We start from the raw sequence: 19,640 nt of genomic DNA, 5'->3' as shown, positions 1-19,640 counted from the left end.
GAGAAGGACAAAGTCAGAGGATTAACACTACTTAAGACTTCCTATAAAACGACGGTAATCAAAATGTAGTGGTATTGGTGAAAATATGGACAAACAGATCAATGGAACAGACTAGAAAGCCCAGAAATAGTCCTATATAAATATACTAAACTGGTCTTTGACAAAGGAGCAAAGGCAATATGATGGAGAAAATTTTCAAAAAATGATGCTGAAACCACTGGACATCCACACGCAAAAAAAGAAAAAAATAATCTAGACACAGATCTTACACCCTTCACAAACATTAACTCAAAGTGGATCATAAATCTAGGTGTAAAATGCAAAACTATAGACTCCTAAAAAGTAACATAGAAAATCCAGGTGACCGTGGGTATGGCAATAACTTTTTAGATACAACACCAAAGATACCATCCATGAAAGAAATCATTATAAGCTGGAATTCATTAAAATTAAAAATTTCTGCTCTTTGAAAGACAATGTCAAGAGAATAAGAAGACAAGTCATAGACTGGGAAAAAATTTGCAAAAGACATGTCTGATAAAGGGATGTTATTCAAAATATACAAAGAACCCTTAAATTCAACAATAAGAAACAAACACCGGATTAAAAATTGGGAAAAGGACATGAACAGACACTTCACCAAAGAAGATATATAGGTGGCAAAAAAGCATACGAAAAAATACTCCACATATGTCATTAGGGAATTGCAAATTAAAACAGCAATAAGATACCACTACAAACCTATTAGAATGGCCAAAATCCAGAACACTGTCAACACTGAATGCCAATGTAGAGCAATGGGAACTTTCATTCATTGTTGATTGGAATGCAAAATGGTAGAGCCACTTTGGTAGATTCTTACAAAGTTAAACATATTCTTAGCACACAATCCAGCAATTGCACTCCTTGGTATTTATTTACTTAAATGAATTGAAAACTTATGTGCACACAAAAGCCTGCACATGGATGCTTATAGTAGCTTTATTCATAACTGCCAGAACCTGGAAGTAACCAAGGTGTCCTTCAGTAGGTGAATGGATAAATAAACTGTGGCACATCTAGACATGGACTATTACTGAGGGGTAAAAAGAAATGAGCTATCAAGTCATGAGAAGACCTGGAGAAAACTTAAGTGCATATCATAATCTGAAAAGGCTACATACTGTGATTCCAACGATATGACATTGTGGAAAAGGCAGAACTGTGGAAACAATAAAAAGATCAGGGTTTACCAGGAGTTAGGAGGGAAGGAGGGATGAATAAAGTGATCACAGAGGATTTTCAGGGCAGTGAATCTATTCTGCATGAGACTATTAATGTAAATTCATGTCATTATTCGTCAAAACTCACAGAATTTATAACACCAAGAGTGAACACTAGTGTAAACTGTGAATTTTGAGTGATAATGATGTGTCAAGTAGGTTCATTGATTGTAACAAGTGTACCACTCTGGTGTGGGATGTTGATAGTAGGGTAGGCTGTGCATGTGTGAGAACAAGGGTTATATGGGAACTCTGTACTTCATGCTCAATTTTTTGGTGAACCTAAAACTGCTGTAAAAAATAAAGTCTATTTTAAAAAAATAAAACGTTTTTTCAGAACAGTAGTTGTAGCATCACTGTGATATATAGAAGGGTGGATGTGAAGCTTGGAAGACATAGTTTGATAATCAGTACTCCTCCTTGTGGACAATACAAAAAACTAGAACAATTTAATTTTAATCATTGACCTCCCAATGTATATGTTATTGTTTTGATGTGTTTTCATTCTATCTTAATAGTTATTAAACTCCCAGAAGACATTAGTATTTTCTTTACTGCCAATGATCATGCAAGATTTTTACCTATTCTCCACTTCATTGCTTCTTATATCTCAGATCTTCCATCAAGAATCTTTGTCCTTTTGGGGTGCCTGGGTGGCTCAGTCATTAAGTGTCTGCCTTCGGCTCAGGTCATGATCCCAGGGTCCTGGGATCAAGCCCTACATCAGGCTCCCTGCTCAGCGGGGAGCCTGCTTCTCCCTCTCTCACTCCCCCTGCTTGTGTTCCCTCTCTTGCTGTGTTTCTCTGTGTCAAATAAATAAATAAAATCTTAAAAAAAAAAAAAAAAGAATCTTTGTCCTTTTGCCTGAAGTACATCTTTTAGGATTTTCCTTAATGAGAGCCTATTGATTGTAAACCCTCCTGGGTTTTTGTTTCTGTTTGATTTGAAAATATTGTATTTTGCCCTCATTACTGAAATACATTTTCACTGGCTGTAACATTCCCAGTGGAAGTTATTTTCTTTCATCACACTGAAGATACCATCTATTGTCTTCTGGCTTTTATTGCCATTGAAAAGTCAGTTCTCAATCTTACTGCTGCTCCTTTGAAGGCAATCTGTTTCTCTGGTTGCTTTTCATCTAATTTTATTTTTATTGTGGTAAAATTTACATGCACAGGCCTTATATGTTGTAGGTCAATGAGTTTCGATAAATGCATACACCAGGTAACCCACATTCTGGATTCTTTTAAGATCTGATGTTTTTCTTAGTGTACTCAATTTCACTGTGATATGTCTGTGTGTAGACTTCTTTTCATCTATTCTGCTTGAAATTCATTAGGCCTCTTGAATCTGTAGATTTGTAATTTTCATTAGTTCTGGAAAATGCTCAACAGTTATTTTTGCTTTATTCTCTTTTACTCCTTCTTGAACTCCAATTAGTTATATTTCTCACTTTACTCTCTATGTCTTATTTTCTCTTCCATATTTCTCTCTTTGTTGCTTTGTATTTCATTCTGAATAATTTCTTCCAATCTATTTTCTAGTTCATTAATTCTATTTTCAGGTAAATCTAAATTGCTTTTTGATTTAATTTTTTTTTCTTTTTTATTTACAATTTTTCTTTCTTTCTTTTTCTTTCTTATTTCTTTCTCTTTCTTTCTTTCTTTCTTTCTTTGTTTGTTTCTTTCTGTTTCTTCCTTCCTTTCTTTCTTTCTCTTTCCTTCCTTCCTTCCTTCCTTCCTTCCTTCCTTCCTTCCTTCCCTCCCTCCCTTCTTTCCTTCCCTCCCTCCCTCCTTTCTTCTTTTCTTTTCTTTCTTTCTCTCTTTCTCTCTTTCTTTCTTTCTTTCTTTCTTTCTTTCTTTCTTTCTTTCTTTCTTTCTTTCTTCTTTTTTTTTCTTTCTTTCTTTCTTTCTTTCTTTCTTTCTTTCTTTCTTTCTTTCTTTCAGATTTTATTTATTTATTTGACACGGGGGTGGGTGGAGAGCAAGCACAAGCTGGGGGAGTGGCAGGCAGAGGAAGAAGCAGGCTCCCCACTGAGCAAGGAACCTGATGTGGGGCTCAATCCCAGGACCCTGCGATTATGACCCAAGCCGAAGGCAGCTGCTTAACCAACTGAGCCACCCAGTTGCCTGCTTTTTGAGTTTTTTAAAAGAAAATTTAAATGAAAAATTTTAAATACAATAAAAAATAAAGTATAATGAATCTCCATGTACTTATCCTGCTTCAACTACTATAAAATATGGTCATTTTGTTTCATTTCTACCCCACCATTTCTCCCAGACTCCCACAGAATTATTTTAATGGAAATGCTAGACATTAGACCATTTCATTGGTAAGTACATGAGTATGTATCTCTAAGAGATAAGGATGATTTTTTTACATAATTATAACACCATTATTGCATCCAGCAAATTAACAATGATACCTTGCTATTATATAATACCCAACAAGTGTCCAAATTTCCCTAATTAATTCATAAAAGTCTTTCTATAGACAATTTGATTCAGGATCCAAACAAGATCTACATTGTATTTGGTTGATATATTTCTTTTCTTTTAAGATTTATTTATTTACTAGACAGAGAGAGCCAGAGAATGTACGGTCAGGAAGAAGGGCAGAGGGAGAGAATCTCAAGCAGACTCCCCACTGAGCGTGGAGCCCAACATGGGTCTTGATCTCACCACCCTGAGATCATGACCTGAGCCAAAACCAAGAGCCAGACGCTTAACCAACTGAGATACCCAGGCCCCCTTGTTGAGATATTTCTTAAACCTCTTTTAATCCATAACAGTTCTCCCCTCTCCCCATTTTTTCTTGCATGAATTTATTGAAGAAACTGGGGCATTGATTCTATTTTATTTCTGATTACATTCCTGATGGTGTTAACATATTCTCCTAATTCTCATATTTCCTGTAAGCTGATAGCTATATTTAGAGTTTTGGTTTTTTGGCAAGAATCCTTCATAGATAATGCTCTGTGCTTCCTATTGTATCCCATCAAGAAGCACATAATGTTTGGTTGTTTCTCTTTTCATGATGTCAAGTTTTAAAAGTGTATGCACATGGGATGGGCTTGATTCACCTATAAGCCTCCTACATAATGTTTCTGACAGTCATTGATGACTATTGCCTAAATTAATTCATTAGAATTGTAAAATAATGACAGTATATTATTCCTTCTGCATTTATTAGCTGGAATTCTTCTATGAAGAATAATTGCTTCTTAAAACTATTTAGTTACTTTATCCATTCAATTTTTAATTTAAAACTTTGTTTTCATTTCTACAAACTCTCTTTTAAATGTTAGATCATTTTTATAGGTCCTGTTTTCTGATGTATTTTCAGTTTTCTATTTCTTTAAGTATAGTAAGCATAATTATTTTATAATCTGTGTCGACAATTACAGTATCTTAAGTCTTTAGGGCATTTTTTCATTGTCTTCTACCTTACAGTGTGGATGAATCGATAAGCCTAATGCTGTTCTGATTTTTAAAAATATTTTGTTTATTTATTTGAGAGAGAGAGCATGAGGGGGCATGGGCAGAGGGACAAGTCGACTCCCTGCCGAGGGCAGAGCCCAATGTGGGGCTTGATCCCCAAACCCTGAGATCATGACCTGGAGTCAGATGCTTTATCGACTGAGTCGCCCAGGTACCCCGTTCTGATTTTTTTTAAGGTTTTTATTTATTTATTTGAGAGAGCGAGAATGAGAGAGAGAGAGAGCACATGAGAGGGGGCAGAGTCAGAGGGAGAAGCAGACTCCCCGCTGAGCAGGGAGCTCGATGCGGGACTCGATCCCGGGACTCCAGGATCATGACCTGAGCCGAACGCAGTCGCTTAACCGACTGAGCCACCCAGGCGCCCTGATTTTTGATCCTTGTATGCAACTTGCTCTTTCTCTCTGGAAGCTTTTAGACTTATTTCTCTGTGCTCAGTGTTCTGAAATTCTATAATGACGTGTCTTGATGTGGGTCTGATTTGTTTTGCTGGATAGTGTGCCCTTACAATTTAGAGTCTTAGTTGTTCATTTCAGGGGAATACTTTTGAATAATTGCTTTAATTGTTTCTTCCCTTCTGATTCTTTGTTCTTTCTCAACTCTCATTATTCAGATATTCAACCTTTTGGACTGATCCTCTAATTTTTATTGATTTTCTTCTTAAGTAGAGCAAATTTGATTTTCAATTTTACTCTCCATTCTTTCTATTGAATTTTATTTCTTCTACCATGGTTTTGATTTCCAAGAGCTCTTTTTTGCTTAATAGTACTTACTTCTAAAAATAGCTTCCTATTGTTATTTTATGGATATATTATCTCTCTGAGGATATTAATGATGGATTTTTTTTGTTTGTTTTATTTTTAAGTTTTTTCTCCCTTGCAATTTATTTTTCTTTCTTTCTTTTTCTTTCTTCTTTCTTTCTCTTTCTTTCTTTCTTTCTTCTTTCTTTCTTTTCTTTCTTTCTTTCTTTTTCTTTCTTTCTTTCTTTTTCTTTCTTTCTTTCTCTTTCTTTCTTCCTCTTTCTTTCTTTCTTTCTTTCTTTCTTTCTTTCTTTCTTTCTTTCTTTCGTTCTTTCTTTCATTTTTACTTATATATTTGAGAGTGAGAGAGCACAGAGGGAGAGTGAGAGGGAGAAGCAGACTCCCCGCTGACAGTCCGAGGTGGGACTCAATCCCAGGACCCTGAGATCATGACCTGAGCCAAGGCAGATGCTTAACCAACTGAGCCACCCAGGCACCCCTCTCCCTTGCAATTTCTGTTTCTTCTAAATTGTTTTTTTTTTCTCCTTATCTGTTTTGGTTTCTTTCTTGTATATTAAAGGATTTCCTTAAATGTCTAATGATCCTTGGCTGCCTGGTTATATTTTAGAGTGAGGACATTAAAAAGCTGGAAAGACCATGTGAGAGCTGGGACATGTAGGCCAAGGGCTTAATTGTAGGGTTCTTTCGTCTATCTCATTAAGAGAACCCTGATGAGAGTAGCTTTGGGATTTCTCTTTTGGACTGGTCACATTCCCCAGAGGAGTTTTTCCAAAAGTATAATCATGCTCTTGTTTATCTTTGTTTAGGAATCAATTTCTTGGGTTTGCTAAGACAGTTACCATTCCTCCATTTGTTTTCTAGCTTCTAAAATATTGCTGCTGTTTTCTCCTTTCCCTTTCTGGGCCTGGAGGATGATACGGGAATTTGCCCCTCACTCCACCCCCTGTCTTTAACTGGAAGTCCCCGTTATTTCTTTAGGGTAATTTTTTTGGAGGACTATAGGACCGTGTAGAAAGGTTTTGACACAGATTACCAGATTGCCCTATAGTTGTACGTATATATGAAAAGAGGAGTTGTTTTGCAACAAGTATTAAGTAGCTTTCATGGGTATTGCGGGCACTCACCCATCGGCCTCAATCCTCCACCTGGCGGGGGCAGTCTACAACGCAAGACACGACTTAAAAAAATGAGAAAAAGAGATGCGCATGACAGTTGGGCGCAGACAGAAAAATTGCCTCAAAGGGCCGGCGCATTAGACCGCGCCTCTCTGGCGACGGGTGAGGGTGGGAGGGGGTCTGATGTCGGCGAGAATTGGTTGGCCTCTCTGACCAATCGCGAGCAGCAAGTGGTTTTGCTTATCGTCGTGGTCCACCTCCCCGTGGGCTTCGAGGCCACGTTTACAAATGGGAACAGGGTAGGTGAGAGGGACAGCCTGCCCAGCCAATGAGACCTTGCGGCGTTCATGGGCGGGGTGAGGCCGCTGCCAGGTTTAGGGCGGAAGGAGCCGCTCTGGGTAAGAAGGTGAGCGAAAGATGGCGGCGGAAGCGCTGCTGTCCAGTCTGTTGGGGCTGCTGCTTCTGGGGCTCCTGTTACCCGCAAGTCTGACTGGCGGTGTCGGCAGCCTGAACCTAGAGGAGCTGAGTGAGATGCGTTATGGGATCGAGATCCTGCCATTGCCTGTCATGGGAGGGCAGGTGAGGAGGCGTGGAGGGGCCAGGGTCTGGGGCAAGGGAAAAGGGGGAAAAGGTGGAGGAAGAAGGGCAGCTGTGGAGTCTGCAGCGGTAGCCTAAGAAGAATCGAGAAACGTAGGTAGAGGTTTTACGATGACTCCTAAACCTCGTTGACTGAGACCCATTCCCTTGGGGCGAGGGACTGGGAGGGGTGGGGCTTCCCGCTGTCAGCTTCAGTTCCTGATAGAAGCACACAGACTCCGCCCCGCGAGAAGTGGGAGTGCTCTCTCCCCTCACCCGCCAAACACAGCTGGAGGACTTGTGGCTCATTCTGACTTGACTGGGCTCTTCCCCAGGATCTGAAGAGGGATCTCGTTGTTCTCTCTGATCCCAGCCTCTCTTTGCCTCCCTGCCCCCCGACCCTCCCTTCTTTCCCAGAGCCAAGCTTCCGACGTGGTGATTGTCTCCTCTAAGTACAAACAGCGCTATGAATGTCGCCTGCCAGCTGGAGCTATTCACTTCCAGCGTGAAAGGGAGGAGGAGGCACCTGCTTACCGAGGGCCTGGGATCCCCGAGTTGTTGAACCCAATGAAAGATGCTCCTTGCCTGCTGAAGGTGAAAGGGCTTGGGGAGGATGGAATGAGGGCTTGGGAGCTGGCTAGCTATCTGGGAACCAGGGTACCCGTGAATGAAGAGGAATCGAGAGGACCTATAGGAGTTAAGAAGACCATTGGAGGAGTAGACAGACCATTGGAGGGGTAGACATATTGTACAGACAGGAAAGAAGCAAAGAATCTTGCAACCACTGATGACACTTTGCTGAATGTAAGGAGGGTTAGGATAGAAGGTCTCAGAGTAATGGGTAAACCAAGATTGAGGTGCCTGAAGAGGGTCAGCGTGGGTAGGAGGGACACTCTCCTAGAGAAGCCTTCCTGGTTGAGTCACCCCCTGCCCCTGTCACTCTCTGCCCAGTACCCTCTTTTATTTTCATCATGGCATTTTTCATGATCTGAAATCATCTTACCGACTGAATCATCAGTTTATTTAATTTTGGTCTGGAATATGAGTCCATGAGGTCAGAGAATTTGTCTTGTTCACGGCTGTATCCCCAGTGGCTAGCACAAGGAATGTTGTAGAAGTTCAATTAGTATTTGAATATTCTGTATTTTCCTGGTCTGAGTGCTTCAAGGATACCATGATTTCTTATCTTTCTCAAAGGCAAAGAAGAATTTTAAAAAAATATGTAGAAAGGGAGGAGTGGAAAGACCACAGGTGGAAAACATACTCTAGAGGTATTTCTCCCAGTCACAGAAGGAAAGCAGCCCTTTCTCCTCACTGAGAATCTGGAAAATTGTGCAAGCAAAGGGGAGGAGAAGTAGTTGAGAGGTTATGTTTCTTGGAGCCAGGAGAGATTCAGGTTCCAAGCAGAGACATCTGCACTCTATCCCCTTGATTGTTCATTTTTTTATTGTCAGACCAAGGACTGGTGGACGTATGAATTCTGTTATGGACGCCACATCCAGCAGTACCACATTGAAGGTGACTCACGCCTACATTTTCCCTAAGCCCTCAGCATCACATCGTGGAAGGTGACCTGCCCTCCCAGTCCCCTTCCCTCTTGGTCCTCTTAGAAGGGAGTAACGGTGCTTCACTGTGGTTTCTCTTGTAGATTCAGAGATCAAAGGTGAAGTCCTCTATCTCGGCTACTACCAATCGGCCTTCGACTGGGATGATGAGACAGCCAAGGTGGCAGGAGTCTGGGATTGGGAGAGAATGGGGTCCTGGCTGTAGACTCAGAGCCCTGACCAGAAGGGGAGGGGCAAGATTAGCTGACATGTTGCTTGGGGCTTGGTGACCATTAGGACAAAGTGCCATTCTTCCTCTTTGCTGTCTTTCTTCCGCCCCCCCGCCCTCCTTCTTGATGTCCTCCCCAGGCCTCCAAGCAGCATCGCCTGAAACGCTACCACAGCCAGACCTATGGCAATGGGTCCAAGTGCGACCTCAATGGGAGGCCACGGGAGGCCGAGGTTCGGGTGAGTCTCAAGAGAGGGAAGTTGACAATTTAGATTCTAAGGGAGGAGGGCAGGATTGCATGTTAGACTACAGAAGGTCTCTTCCAGACCCAAAACTCTTAAGTTTAAGACTCCTGTTTCCAGCTGGTAGCTGGACGCCACTGCCTGGATAGTTTCCCAGGCCCTTCAAGTCAACACTTCCCAAATCCTCCCCTCGGAACCCCTAGCCATGCCTATTCCTTTTCCCATTGTTTCTTCTCTTTATCACCTAAGCTAGAAACCTGAGCATCATTTCTGACTCTTCCTTTCTTCATGTAACGACCCGTCAGTGAGGTGGTACTGGTGTAGACATTGGGCTTCACTCTGGGCATACAGTGGTGGGCAAACATGCAGCCCCTGACCTCAGTCTAGATAGGAAGATATGTTAACAAAAGAATCACAGAAATGAGTCTGTAACTACAAACTGAGGAGTGGTGTGAAGGAAAGGAATCTAGTTCTCTCAGAGTAAATGACAAAGCCTGTTCATTCTACTTCTAGATTTCTCTGACCACTCTCTTCTTTCCTATGCTTGGTGTCTTGATCTCTCTCCTGCATCACTGCCAACAGCCTCTTAATAGGTGTTCTTGATCTAGTGGTCCTTAACTGAATTCAGGCAAGCAGGCAGATGTATGGTGGGAAAGGTTCTTCAGGTGCTTCTAAGGTGTATTCACAAACATAAACACCTATAGAGACCAGAATTACACAACTGATCACACACAGATTATCTTTCTGTAATACAGATTTTCAGATGCAATTGTGTTCTGGTAGTTGTTGAACACTCTGATCACCAGGATAGAGTGGGGAGTAGGGTGGGGGGAGCCTTGTTTGTAACATTTGCCAATATCTGTGGTATAAACATTCCTACCATGGCCAGATTCATGCTATCACTGTGATGTCAACCATCTTGCAATATTCTTGAACATTTACCAGTTGGCTGTTGTGAACTGGTGTGAGCTGACTCCAACAAACCACTATGGCAAGTGTCACTTCTCTGTCCAGTCCTGGAAAGCCTTCAGTGATTCCACCTTGCACAAAGGCTAAGATCCAAATACTTCAGCAAGACTGGGGTGACTGGGGAGGTGGTGGGAAGCCCTCAGATTCTGGATATATTTTGAAGGTGGAGCCAATAAGATTTGTTGATGTACTGGATATGGGGTGGAGTCAAGTATGACTCTAGGGCTTTTAGCTTGAGCAGCTGGAACAATGCAACTGTCATTTACCAAAATGGGAAGGAATGGGTTTGGAGGGGAAAACAAGGTTGGTGTTAGACATATGAAGGTCAAAATGACTATAGACCTCCAGTGGTGATGTCCAGTTGGTAGTTGGCTCTGTGATTCTGGAGTTCAGGGATGAGGTCTGGGCGGGAGATATAAATACTCGTTGTGTTTCTGCCCTACTGGCCTTCTTTCTGTTCTCTGAATCAATGGGTCTTGTTGTTCCCTCTGCCTAAAGCTGTCTTCCTCCAGATCTCCGAGTGGTTGGCTCCATCCCCTCATTCAGGTTATACATCCCTGTGACACCTCCACAGGGAGCCCTAATATAGGCACACACAACACACAACAGCCTTCTGCCTCCATGCTGGTAAACACCTACAGTGTTTTATATTCTTGAAAGCATGTATCCTTTCCTGAAATTATCTTATGTTTGAGTTTAATATCTCTCTCAGTTGACACCCCAACTAGAATAAGCTCTAGGAAGGCAGGGACCTTTCTTTCTTAAATTTTTTGTCTGTCTTATTTTCTGCTATATCCTTGGTGCCTGGAACAGTGCCTGGCACCAAGCAGGTGCCCAGAAATTATTCTGTTGAATGAATGATAAGCCAGTTCAAATGTCATTTATTTCATGTGAACTTTCTTAGCTAACCCAGATGGTTAGTTAGGTTTCTTCAGCATTTCATAAACACATATCCATGTCTACATATATCCATGGCTTAGTCTTTTTGTGTTGCTAGAACAAAATACCACAGTCTGAGTAGCTTATAAACAGAAATTTTTTCCTTACAGTTCTAGAAGCTGGAAGTCAGAGATCAGGGTGCCAGCGTGGTGGGGTGAGGGCCCTCTTCCAGGTCATAGACTTGTTGTTTATTCTCACATGGTGGAAGGGGCTAGGGAGCTCTGTGGAGCCTCTTTTATAAGAGCATTAATTCCATTGGTGAAGGTTCCTCCCTTATGACCTAAGCACCTCCCAAAGACCCCAATTCCCAATACCATCACATTGGGCATAGATATTTAGGGGGACATAAATAATCAGACCATAGCAACCCACAAGCATTTACACACCGATATAATCTATTATAACACTTACTTTATTATATTATTGTTATTATTATGTAGGCTCCATACCCAGTGTGGAGCCCAATGTAGGGCTTGATCTCACAACCCTGAGGTCAAGACTTGAGTTGAGATCAGGCGTCGGACACTTAACTGACTCAGCCACCCAGGCACCGCTATTTCTTATTATTTGTAGCTTCAGTAGGCCAAGAGCCCCTCGGTTCAAAGACTGCATTTCCCTCTCATCTCTTGAACATATGCACTGTGCCAAGCACTGTAATAGAAACTGGGGATAAAATGGTGACTGAGAAACCTAGTCCTGCTCTCAGGAGACAGACATTAAATAAACAGCCACAACAAGCAGGATAAAGTCTGACCGGTGAAGTAGATATCATAGGGGGCCACACAATAAAGGACCTGGCCAAGTCTAGGTAAAGAGGAAGCTTCCCGGAGAACGTGACCTTTGAACTGACAGTTGAAGGTTGAGGAGTCAGTCCAGCAGTGGTACAGGAGTGGGAGAGGGAAGAGGGCATTCCAGCTGGATGGTACGGTAAGTGCCAAAGGCCTGGAGGCAAGGGGCAATCGATAGCTATTCATGGTGACTGGAGAGAATTGCAGGGAGGGAGTGTGGGAGGTGAGGCTGAGCAAATGTTAGGGGAAGGAAGCTCTGTAGCTGTGTTGAGGAGTTTGGACAATCTGAGAAATAAGGGGGAAACCAGTGAAATATTTGAAGCAGAATGACGACATATCCAATTTTGGTTTTGAAGGCTCACTCTGGCTGGAGTGGAGCAGATGATTGGAGGCCAGTTAGGAGGTGGTTGCAGCAATCCAGGTGAGAAAAGAAGATGGCCCAGGGAATGAAGAAATGTGAATTTTGGGGGAAATTTAGGTGACAGAGTCAATAGAGTAAGATTCGTGGGTTTCTGGCTTGAGCAACTGGACAGATGGTGGGTGGTTCCTGTTACTGAGTTAGGTATAGTAGAAAGAGGAGTAGGTCTGGTGAAGGAAAATGATGATTCTGGTTTTTGAGTATGATGATTTGGTGGCTGAAGGCATCCAAGAAGAGATTTCTGAGGAGGCTGTTGGGTCTGTGGGTTTGGAGCTCAGGAGAGAGATCCAAATTGAACCCAGAGGACTGGGAGTCATCAACATACTGGGTATAACTGCAGTCATGGTCTGGGTAAAATCCTCCCAAAGAAACAGTATATAGTAAAAAAAAGTGGAACAGAAGGTTGAGGAAGCCATCGTTGAAAGCATGGGCAGAAGAGGGCTCTCCTGAGAAGGGCCAGAAAGGAGATACAGCAACGCATTTCAAGGAGGCACTGGTCCATGGCAGCAGTTGCATCTGAACCTTTAGGTAAGAGAATTAGAGAAAACTGCTTGTAGGTGATCATGGGAATTATTATTTTAATAAAAGCAAAGCATGCACAAGGAAATGAGAATTCAGACCGTAGGCATGGGAACCAGATGAAAAGTTCTAAGTCCCCCATCCCAGTCTCCCAAGCAGAGGTCATTGGTGATCTTTGCTACAGCAGTTTCAGTGGGATGGTGAAGAAGTGGAAGCCTTTGAAGAAGTCTGGAGTGAAGGGGAGGGAAAAGGCGAGCTCTAGTTAGAGGGGTTGTGAGGTTGGGGACAGTGCTACTTTGTTGTTTTTGTTGTTTCATGTTTTAAGATGGGAGCATGTATAAATGCTGTTGGGTGGACCTGGCAGAAAGGAGAGATTGAGTCACAGGAGAAAGACAGGGAAGAGAATGTGGGCAGGGCCAGGATAGGGCATATGGGGAGCAGTTACTCTGAGCGTATGTAGGGTCGTCACGGGAATGGAAGGGTGCTGTATTTGTTGGGGAGTCTGGAGGTTTTAGTGGCAGACAGTTGAGGGCATTCCTGTTTGGCTGTTTCTCGTATTTTAGTTCTTATATCCTGATAGGCCACCCAAGTTCATTGCCTTCGTGATTGAGTAAACCTCCCCCTCCAGGGCAAGCACAGTGAAGTTCCGTCTACCAATGCCTCCTGGGTAGGAGCAGTGTGCATGGTGTTTGGTAAAAGTGCAGTCCCTGTGGGGCTTGGGAATGGCTAGCCATCTTGAATTAAACAAATTTGGATCCCCATCTCAATTCTTGTATTAAGTAAGATTTCACAGAGATCTAAAAATTTTTCCCTTTCTAATGTCTAATTATGAAACATTTCAAACTTACAGAAAATAATGTCATAGAGACCCATAAATCCACTGCCAAGGGAAACAGATGTTAACATTTTGCCATATTTGCATCAGAAAGGAATAAAATGCTAATGATATAGTTAAAGCCCACCCTCTCATTTCTTCCCTCTCCCTCCTCTCCAGAAACAACCACAACCATCTCCATGCTTGCTTTGTACTTTTATTAGTCGTACACATATCATAGACAATATAGATTGTTTTGTATTTTAAAATTATACATTAGTGGTATCAACTTGCTTTTTCACTAATCAGTGTTTGCCATTCTGTGGCATGACATGGAGATCTAATTCAATGATTTTGTTTATTTATTTATTTTAAAGATTTTATTTATTTATTTGACAGTGAGACAGAGAGAGAGCACAAGTAGGCAGAGCGGTAGGCAGAGGGAGAGGGAGAAGCAGGCTCTCGCTGAGCAAGGAGCCCAGTGCGGGGCTCGATCCCAGGACCCTGGGATCACAACCTGAGCTGAAGGCAACTGCCCAACTGACTGAGCCACCCAGGCACTCCTAGTTCAATGATTTTAATGGCTGTGTTGTGTTTTATTGTTTACTTACTATTCCTCTACTGAGGAATGGTCGGGTTTCAACTCTAATGCTCTTACACACAGTGCTGCAATGTAGGTCTCATTGTGAGTGTGCAAGAATTTGTCTGAGGGACTCTGTTAATAGTGTTCTTTGATGGAGAATGGTTTTTAATTCTGATGAAGTCTAATTTACCTATTTTTTTTCTTTTACTGCCTGTGCCTTTGGCCTCATATTTAAGAAACCATTGCCTATTCCAAGGTCATGATTTTTACTGATGTTTTCTTCTAAGAGTTTTATAGTTTTATCATTCTGAGTTGATTTTTAAAAAAGATTTTATTTCTTTATTTGAGAGAGAGAGCACAAGTGGGGTGGGGCAGAGGGAGAGGGAGAAGCAGGCTCGCCGCCGAGCAGGGATCCCCATGCAGGGCTCAAACCCAGGACCCCAAGATCATGACCTGAGCCGAAGCCAGACACTTAACTGACTGAGCCACCCAGGCCTCCCTTGAGTTGATTTTTGTATACAAAGTAAGATAAGGATCCAGCTTCCGTTGTTTGCATGTAAACATCCAGTTTTTCCAGCACCATTTGTTGAAAATACCATCCTTATCCTTAGTACCCTTGTGGAAAATCGAATGAGCAAATATGTTAGGGTTTATTTCTGAGCTCTGTTCTGTTCCGTTGGTCTGTTTGTCTGTCCTAATGCCAATACCACAGTTTCAATTGCTGTGGCTTTGTAGTAAGTTTTGAAATTAAGAAGTGTTGAGTCTTCCAACTTTGTTCTTTTTTTGTGATTGTTCTGGCTATATGAGGTCCCTTGAGATTCTATATGAATTTTAAGATGTATTTTTCTCTATCTATAAAAAAGACCATTGGGATTTTGATAGGGATTGCATCGAATATGTAGATTACTTTGTGTAGTATTGCCATCTTAATATTAAGTTTTCTAATCCATGAACATAGGATGTCTTTCCATTTATTTGTGTCTTCTGTAATTTCTGTCTGTAATATTCTGTAGTTTTCCATGTGTAAGTCTTTCATCTCCTTGGATAAATTTATCCTAAGTAGTTTATTTTTTGATGCTATTGTAAGTGAAAAATTTTAAAAATTGCCTTTTTTGGCTTGTTCATTACAAGTATACAGAAATACAACTGGTATTTGCAGATTGATTTTATATCCTGCAACTTTGCTGAATTCACTTATTAGCTGTAACAATTTTTTTCTGTGTGGGTTCTTTTGGATTTTCTATGTGTAATATCATGTCACTATGAATAGACACAATTTTACTTCTTCCTTTCCAATTTGTATGCCTTTATTTCTTTTTCTTGCCTAACTGCTCTGGTTAGAACTTCTAGCACTATGTTAAATACTGGCATAAAGTGGGCATCCTTATCTTGTTCCTATTATTGGTGGAAAAGCTTTCAATCTTTCACCATTGAGTATGATGTTAGCTATTGGTTTTCTTTTGTTGCCTTTATAATATTGAGGATATTCTCTCCTATTCCCAGTTTATGAAGTGATTTTATTAGGAAAGGGTGTTGACTTTTGTCAAATGCTTTGTTCACACCAATTGAGATCATGTAGCTTTTTTCTTCATTCTGTTAATGTGGTGTATTGTAGTATGCAGATTGATTTTTGTATATTGAGTCATCTTTGCATTCCTGGAATAAAACCCACATAAATCATGATGCATAATGCTTTCAATATGCTACTGAATTTGGTTTGCTAGTATTTTGATGAGAAATTTTGCATTTGTATTTACAAGGGATCCTGGTCTATAGTTTTCTTGTACTATCTTTGTCTGGGTTTGGTATCAGGGTAGTGTTAACCTCACAGAATGAGTTAGGAAGGCATTCTTTATATATTCCAAATTTAATTCCTTGGTCATCTACATTCTATCTGTGCTTGTCTTTTTCTTTTGTTCATAGTATCGCCAATGTACTTTTAATTTAAAAAATTTAAAAATTCCAATATGATTAAAAATTTCAGTGTTTTTCTTTAAAGTTTGTACATTTTGTACCTTTTATTAATGGGAAAGATCCTATTCATTTGTGTTTTTCAAATTATAAAAGTTTTCTTCTCGTATGTTGGACTTTAATTCAATAAATTAATTTAATTTGATGTATCATGTAAGCTTGGAACCCAAATATACCTATTTTTCATCTGGATAACCGGCTGTCCCAGCATCATTTATTGAGCAGCCCATGCTTTCTCCCCTGATTTGTAGTGCCACCCCAGGCATGTATCAAGCTGCCATATATATGTGCATTTTCTTCTTGGCTTCTCTTTTGTTTCAATAGTCTGTGTTTATTCTTATGCCAATATCACATTGTTTTAAGTACTATAGATTTTTAGTAAGTCTTGGTATCTGATAATAGGCATTTTTTTCCTTTGTTCTTCAAAGCTGTCTGAGATATTACTGGACAAGTTCTGTGAAAAAACTGTTGGGGATTTGAATTGGAATTACATTGAATTTTATATTAATTTGGAGAGAATTGATATTTATGATATTGACTCTTCATTCACAATGAACATAATGTATACTATTTATTTATTGCCTTGTACTTTAGAAATATTTTAATTTTCTCTATGAAAGCTTTTGTATATCTCATGTAAGGTTAGCTTTTATTTGTGTCTTATGTGTGTAGGCAAATGTTTCAAGCATACAGGTACCTTATAGTTTTTGATGCTATTGTAAATGGCTTTATTTATTTATTTATTTATTTATTTATTTATTAAAAGATTTACTTATCCATTTGAGCAGGGAGGGGCAGCGGGAGAAGGAGAGAGAGAGAATCTCCAGCAGACTTTTCAGTGAGCATGGAGCCCGATGCAGTGTTCAGTTCCATGACCCCGAGATCATGACCTGAGCTGAAATCAAGAATCAGACGTTCAACTGACTGAGCCTATAAATAGCATCTTTTAAAAATTACATTTTCTGATTGAGTGTTGCTGGGGTACCGTCACATTATTAATTTTATATATTGATCTTGTATTCACAACTTTACTGAACTCTCATTCCTAATAGTTTGCAGGTTCTCATGGATTTTCTATGTGAATAATTTATGTCATCTGAAAATAGGGACACTTTGGTTTCTTCCTTTCTAATCCTTATATATTTCATTTTTCTTATACCTGCAGTGCAGTAGAAGTGGTTATGGTGGGCATTTCGGCTTGTTCTGACTTTAAGGGAGTACTCCTGAAGTTACACTATGAACGTGATGTTTTCTTGTAGGCTTTTTGTAGACACCCTTTATCAGGTAAATGAAGATCCATTTTATTCCTAGTTTGAGGAACATTTTCATCATGGGTAGGTGTGGAATTTTAACATGTTTTTTCTGTATCAAGATGGTTATATGGTTTTCCATCTTTTTTTTTTAATATGGTGAATTCAACTAATTCATTTTCTAAGATTTTTTTTTTTTTTTACCCTTGCATTTCTGGGATAATTCATGGTCATAAAGTATTTTTTTAAGATTTTATTTTTAAGGGGCGCCTGGGTGGCTCAGTTGGTTAGGCGACTGCCTTTGGCTCAGGTCATGATCCTGGAGTCCCGGGATCGAGTCCCACATTGGGCTCCCTGCTCAGCAGGGAGTCTGCTTCTCCCTCTGACCCTCCCCCCTCTCGTGTTCTCTCTCTCATTCTCTCTCTCTCTCTCAAATTAATAAATAAAATCTTAAAAAAAAAAGATTTTATTTTTAAGTAATCGCTCCACTCAACATGGGGCTCGAATGACAACCCTGAGATCAAGAGTCACATGCTCTACTGACTGAACCAGCCAGGTGCCCCTTGAAATATTCTTAATACACTGATATATTCAGTTTCCTAATATTTTAATTGATTTTTACAGCTGTTTTCATAAGTGAATTGGTCTACAGTTTTCTTGTATTGTTTTAGTCTTGTCTTGGTATCAAGTTATATTCTTCGTAAATTTCTTGAACTCTCTTTCTTTGTTCTCTGGAACAGTTTGCTAAGATAGGAATTAATCTATTCTTTAAAGGTTTGGGAGAACTCTCTAAAACCACCTCGTCCCAATACACAATACTGTATATTGTGTATTGTGGGGATGGTTTTTACTACTGATTTAGTATATTAAATGATGATAAAGGTTTTTCATATTAATACATGAAGCATTAACAAGTTACAATTTCATAGGCCATTATTTAGTTGTCTAAATTTTCAAATGTATTAGCATAAAATTATAATGTTTTTATTTTATTTTATTTTTTTAAAGATTTTATTTATTTATTTGACAGAGACAGACACAGCAAGAGAGGGAATGCAAGCAGGGGGAATAGGAGAGGGAGAAGCAGGCTTCCCGCTGAGCAGGGAGCCTGATGTGGGGCTCGATCCCAGGACCCTGGAATCACAACCTGACCGAAGGCAGATGCTTAATAACTGAGCCACCCAGGCGCCCTGTGTTTTTTTTTTTTAAAGATTTATTTATTTGAGAGAGAGAGCGCACACAAGCAAGGAGAGGGGCAGAAGGAGAGGGAGAAGCAGGCTCCCCGCTGAGCAGAGAGCCCCATGCGGGGCTCGATTCCAGGACCCTGGGATCATGACCTGAGCTGAAGGCAGACGCTTAATGACTGAGCCACCCAGGCGCCCTATAATGTTTTATTTTTAATAATCACTTTTTATAGATCTGTTCCCTTTTAATTCCTAATATTGACTTTGCCTTTTCTCTTTTTGTTGATCTGTCTTGCTAGAGATTTGTTTATTAGTCCAAGAGCCACATTTGACTTTATCCACTCTGTTGTCTGTTTACTATTTCATTAACATCATTATTTTATCTTTATTATTCTTTTCCTTCTGCTTTATGTTTATTCACTTCTCTTTCTAACTTCTTGAATTTTTTTCACACTTAAAAATTTATTTTTTTAGTATTTTTTAAAATTTAAATTCAATTAGCATATAATGTTTTATTAGTTTCAGACATAGAGGTTAGTGATTCATCAGTCTTATATAATACCCAGTGCTCATTACATCATGTGTCCTCCTTAATATCCATCACCCAGTTACCCCCCCTTCCCCCACAACCCTTAGTTTCTTTCCTATGATTGAGTCTCTCATGGTTTGTCTCCCTCTCTGATTTCATCTTGTTTTATTTTTCCCTCTCTTCCCCTATGATCCTCTGTTTCATTTCTTAAATTCCACATATGAGTGAGATCATATGATAATTGTCTTTCTCTGATTGACTTAGTTCACTTACACAATACCCTCTAGTTCCATCCACGTCACTGCAAATGGCAAGATTTCATTTTTTTTTATGGCTGAGTAGTAGTCCATAGTATATATATATTTCCCACATCTTCTTTATCCATTCATCTGGGCTCTTTCCATACTTTGGCTATTGTGGACATTGCTGCTATAAACACTGGGGTGCAGG

General features: G+C 40.2%; 2 protein-coding genes across 13 annotated transcripts in view; one reads left to right on the top strand and one right to left on the bottom strand.

The window, feature by feature from the left end:
- B4GALNT1 (beta-1,4-N-acetyl-galactosaminyltransferase 1) overlaps nt 1-6,833 on the bottom strand; it is a 42,526-nt gene extending 35,693 nt beyond the window's left edge. For 4 of the 5 annotated variants that reach the window (XM_025883477.2, XM_073900766.1, XM_025883478.2 and 1 more), the window contains exon 1: nt 6,645-6,830. In XM_025883477.2, the coding sequence (XP_025739262.1) occupies nt 6,645-6,648 (4 nt within the window). In that variant the 5' untranslated portion in view covers nt 6,649-6,830. Of the gene's footprint in view, nt 1-6,644 lie in introns of all 5 variants that reach the window. The other variant, XM_073900770.1, reaches the window with a different exon arrangement.
- Nucleotides 6,834-7,019: 186 nt separating this feature from the next.
- Nucleotides 7,020-19,640, top strand: part of OS9 (OS9 endoplasmic reticulum lectin) — a 24,980-nt gene continuing 12,359 nt past the window's right edge. For 6 of the 8 annotated variants that reach the window (XM_073900764.1, XM_025883224.2, XM_073900763.1 and 3 more), the window contains exons 1-5: nt 7,021-7,214; nt 7,629-7,805; nt 8,666-8,729; nt 8,860-8,936; nt 9,125-9,223. In XM_073900764.1, the coding sequence (XP_073756865.1) occupies nt 7,053-7,214; nt 7,629-7,805; nt 8,666-8,729; nt 8,860-8,936; nt 9,125-9,223 (579 nt within the window). In that variant the 5' untranslated portion in view covers nt 7,021-7,052. Of the gene's footprint in view, nt 7,215-7,628; nt 7,806-8,665; nt 8,730-8,859; nt 8,937-9,124; nt 9,224-19,640 lie in introns of all 8 variants that reach the window. The other 2 variants (XM_073900765.1, XM_025883221.2) reach the window with 2 other exon arrangements.

The sequence above is a fragment of the Callorhinus ursinus genome, unplaced genomic scaffold (genome assembly GCF_003265705.2).
Source record: "Callorhinus ursinus isolate GAN/ISIS: 27379988/994484 unplaced genomic scaffold, GSC_fseal_2.0 scaffold14, whole genome shotgun sequence".
NCBI lineage: Eukaryota > Metazoa > Chordata > Mammalia > Carnivora > Otariidae > Callorhinus > Callorhinus ursinus.
This window is presented reverse-complemented; position numbering and strand designations above follow the sequence as displayed.